The sequence below is a fragment of the Gracilinanus agilis genome, chromosome 3 (genome assembly GCF_016433145.1).
Source record: "Gracilinanus agilis isolate LMUSP501 chromosome 3, AgileGrace, whole genome shotgun sequence".
NCBI classification, from domain to species: domain Eukaryota; kingdom Metazoa; phylum Chordata; class Mammalia; order Didelphimorphia; family Didelphidae; genus Gracilinanus; species Gracilinanus agilis.
Genome location: NC_058132.1, coordinates 215,888,375 through 215,892,001, shown reverse-complemented (window position 1 = coordinate 215,892,001; position 3,627 = coordinate 215,888,375). Strand labels below are relative to the sequence as shown.

The window sequence follows — 3,627 nt, the reverse complement described above, 5'->3', positions numbered from 1 at the left end:
ACACACGTACATATATACACAGATATAGATTAGATATATAGATACACATACATATATACACAGATATAGATTAGATATATAGATACACATACATATATACACAGATATAGATTAGATATATAGATACACACACATATACACATACAATATATACACACCCACAGGATTTTAATGTTATAGGGTTTGAAGAAATTCATCTATATATTTTTTAGAAACACTGAAGCTATTTTACTCAAACATACCACTATTACATTATCCATTAATAGAAATGAAGCAGTATTGCTTAGTTTCATTTCTCAAACTGTGGATTTTTATTACCAGAGAGCACCTGTTAACAGTATATAGAGAAACCTCAGACAGAATAAAACAGCAGGAGTTTATCTGTCAAAAACAAACTCTAGAACTACATGAACATAATTATAAAATACTTTTTACATAAAGTCAAATCTGAATAACCGAAGAAATATATTAATTGCTCATGAACCAATATAAATTAAAATGACACTCCTACCTAAACTAATCTACTTATTTAATGCCACTCCAATTATATTACCAAAAATTATTTTAAGTTAGAAAAATAATAAAATTCATTTGGAAGAACAAATGATCAAGAATATCTAAAGAATAAAAAATGCAAAGAAGGCCTAGAAATACCAGCTTTTAAATTATATTATAAAACAGTAATTATCAAAACTATCTGCTACTAGCTAAGAAATAGAAAGGTAGATTAGTAGAACAGAAAAGACAAACAGTAGTAAAAGTTTATAGTAACCTTGTATTTGACAGAAACATAGATCCAGGTTTTGGGGAAAGAAATCATTATTTGATAAAAATTGTTGGGACAAGTAGAAAGTAGTTTGGCAGACTCTAGATACAGACCAATACCTTACATCATTCACTAAGATAAAATCAAAATAGATACATGATCTTAACATAAAGGATATATCATAATTAAATTAGAACAGAGAACATATAACCTATCAGATTTATGGATAGGAGAGGAATTCATGAATCAATAAAAGATGGAGAGTATTACAAGATGTAAAATGGATAATTTTGAATAGGTTAAATTGAAAAGTTTTTGTACAAATAAAAAAATGTTGTCAAGGTAAGAAGGAAAACAGAAATTTCTCTTTTATTTTTATAGACAGCCTCTCTGACAGAGGTCCCATATCTAAAATGTATAGAGAATTTTGTCAAATTTATAAGAATAAGAGCCATCCCCCAACGGGTAAAGATATGAACAGACAATTTTCAGATAAGAACTCAAAGTCAAATTATAGGTATGTGAAAACAATGCTCTAAATCATTTCTGATTAGAGAAATGAAAACTAAAACAGTTCTGAGACATCATCTCATACCAATCATATTGGCTAAAATGACAAAAGGGCAAAATGACAAGTGTTGGAGGGAATGTGGAAAAATAGGGAAGCTAATACACTGTTGTTGAAGCTGTGAACTGATTCAACCATTTTGGAGAGTAATTTGAAATCATACCCAGAAAGTTATAAAACTGTGTATACCCTTAAACCCTTTGTTGGGTCTCCCAAGGAGATCAGGGGAAAAGAAAAAGAACCCATATGTTCCAAAATATTTATAGCACCTCTATGGTAGTAAAGAACTGGAAATTGAGGGGATGCCCATTAATTGGTGAATGCTAAACAAACTGTAGTAATATATGATTGATAGAATAAGAAGCCATAAGAAGCAACGAGCAGGCTACTTAAAAAAAAAACAAAAACTTGGAAAGAACTACATGGGATAATGAACACTGAATTGAGGAGAACTGAGAGAAATTATACACAGTTACAGAATACTGAAAGAATAAATTGTGAATGTTATCTTCAGAGAATGAAATGAAAGGTGAAAAACCATGGAAGACTTAATTTGTATGACCATGACAGTCTCCTGGATGATACCTTTTGTGATGTGGGTATGTAGGGAAGGGCTGGGAAACTTGTGGATAAATTCTGTTACTACACAAACAAATAAATAAATAAAAAGAGAGATTGGGATATACAGAAGGAAACAAGACAAGTAGAAAAATCTTAAAAGTTTCATGTGGGATTTATTATTTAGATATGAAGAAAAGTAAGCTAAAATATAAGAGATTTGTGGTTTCATTTATGTAGTCTTTTTCTTTGTATATGGAAATGCTCTTTTTTTTGGTTTTGTAAAATTTGAATTAAAATAAATAAAAATAAAATAATATAAATTATTAAATTTATATAAATAAAAATAAAATAAAATAAATAAAAATAAAATAAAATGTTGGAGAAAAAAAGTATATAAAGAGGCAGACAACAGGCCTTATCTAATGCCATTCTTTAAGTTTATTTGGAAATTCAAGATCTCTCTAAAAATGTTTACTCAAGAGTCAGAATAGTAGCAACTTACTGGAAGTAGACCAGACTAGGATAATGAGGATCAAACATTCTAGAAATCAATTTGGGGAGGTAGCATTTGGGAAGTAGAAACAATTTCAGATTAAGGATAAGCTTATCTTATCTTTTGTCTTAGAATCAATATTGGCTATTGATTCCAAGGGAGAAAAAATTGTAAAGGATAGGCAATGGAGGTTAAGTGACTTGCCCAAGATCACACAACTAGGAAGTGTCTGAGACCGTATTTGAATCCAGGACCTTGATTAAACATTTAAAAAAGGATTCAATTATCACTAGAAGCCAACTTGGATTGAGGAAAAATAAATCATGCCAAACTAACTTATTTTCCTTTTCTCATAAATTATATACTAACCTAATAATAACTCTAAAATCTTTCATAACCATTTCAACTAATTAAATAAAATGAAATTGTCCTCAGTTCTGTACAACCTCCTACTACTTCTGTAGTAATAGTGGTACAATGTTAGAAAGGCAAGAGTCCTGAGAATAATAGCTCTTTAACAGCTTTAGGTAAACTGAGATCTTTGTCTAGTGAGCCACGAACTGAATGACATTAGAATGAAACCACATCAATATTAATACTCTATATTAATATTTAGCTGCAACTTTTTTATCTTTTTTCTTTTATTGTATTAATATTATTTAATAATTAATAGTAATAGTAATTAATGTTAATGACAATTAATAGTCAATTCAATAAAAGAAACAAGAAGTTGCATCTAAATGGAAGGAAGGATTACTTATACCTTCTTGGAAAGGCCAGAGGCAACAAGAAACATTTCAAGGGACACTTGAGCATCTTTTGAAATGCTCATGATAAGCATAACCGAAATAACTGCCATAAAGGTACCTGAAGTTTTAGTTTAGGATGATTAGGAAGGACATTCTATTAAGGACCTCCAAATGAATTCAACTTATATCATGATGTTCATTTACTTCATGTGAGGTGGGTATGGAAGAAAATGGAAGAATGTATACATTAGATTTCAGAAATGCAAAATTCAAAGGCTTGTAAATTCCTCAGAGGTCTGAAGCTTATATAAATTCTTCTATAAGATTAATATTCAGGAGGTGCTGGGCAATCGAAGCCCAGAATACACCCCAAACTGAAAATGGCTATTTTAAAAGAATTAAGTGACTGGTTCCTGATATGGCAGTGGATTAACTAGAACAAAAGTCAAAATCAATATATTAGGCCAAAGGCCATGGATGAGAAGACTGT

The 3,627-nt window shown here is 30.1% G+C and overlaps 1 protein-coding gene across 1 annotated transcript in view; it reads right to left on the bottom strand.

Annotated features, from left to right (window-relative positions):
* Window positions 1-3,229, bottom strand: part of BOLL (boule homolog, RNA binding protein) — a 66,594-nt gene extending 63,365 nt beyond the window's left edge. The window contains exon 1 of the mRNA XM_044669064.1: window positions 3,152-3,229. Coding sequence (XP_044524999.1) covers window positions 3,152-3,229 — 78 coding nt within the window. The remainder of the gene's footprint in view (window positions 1-3,151) is intronic.
* Between the last annotated feature and the right edge of the window lie 398 nt (window positions 3,230-3,627).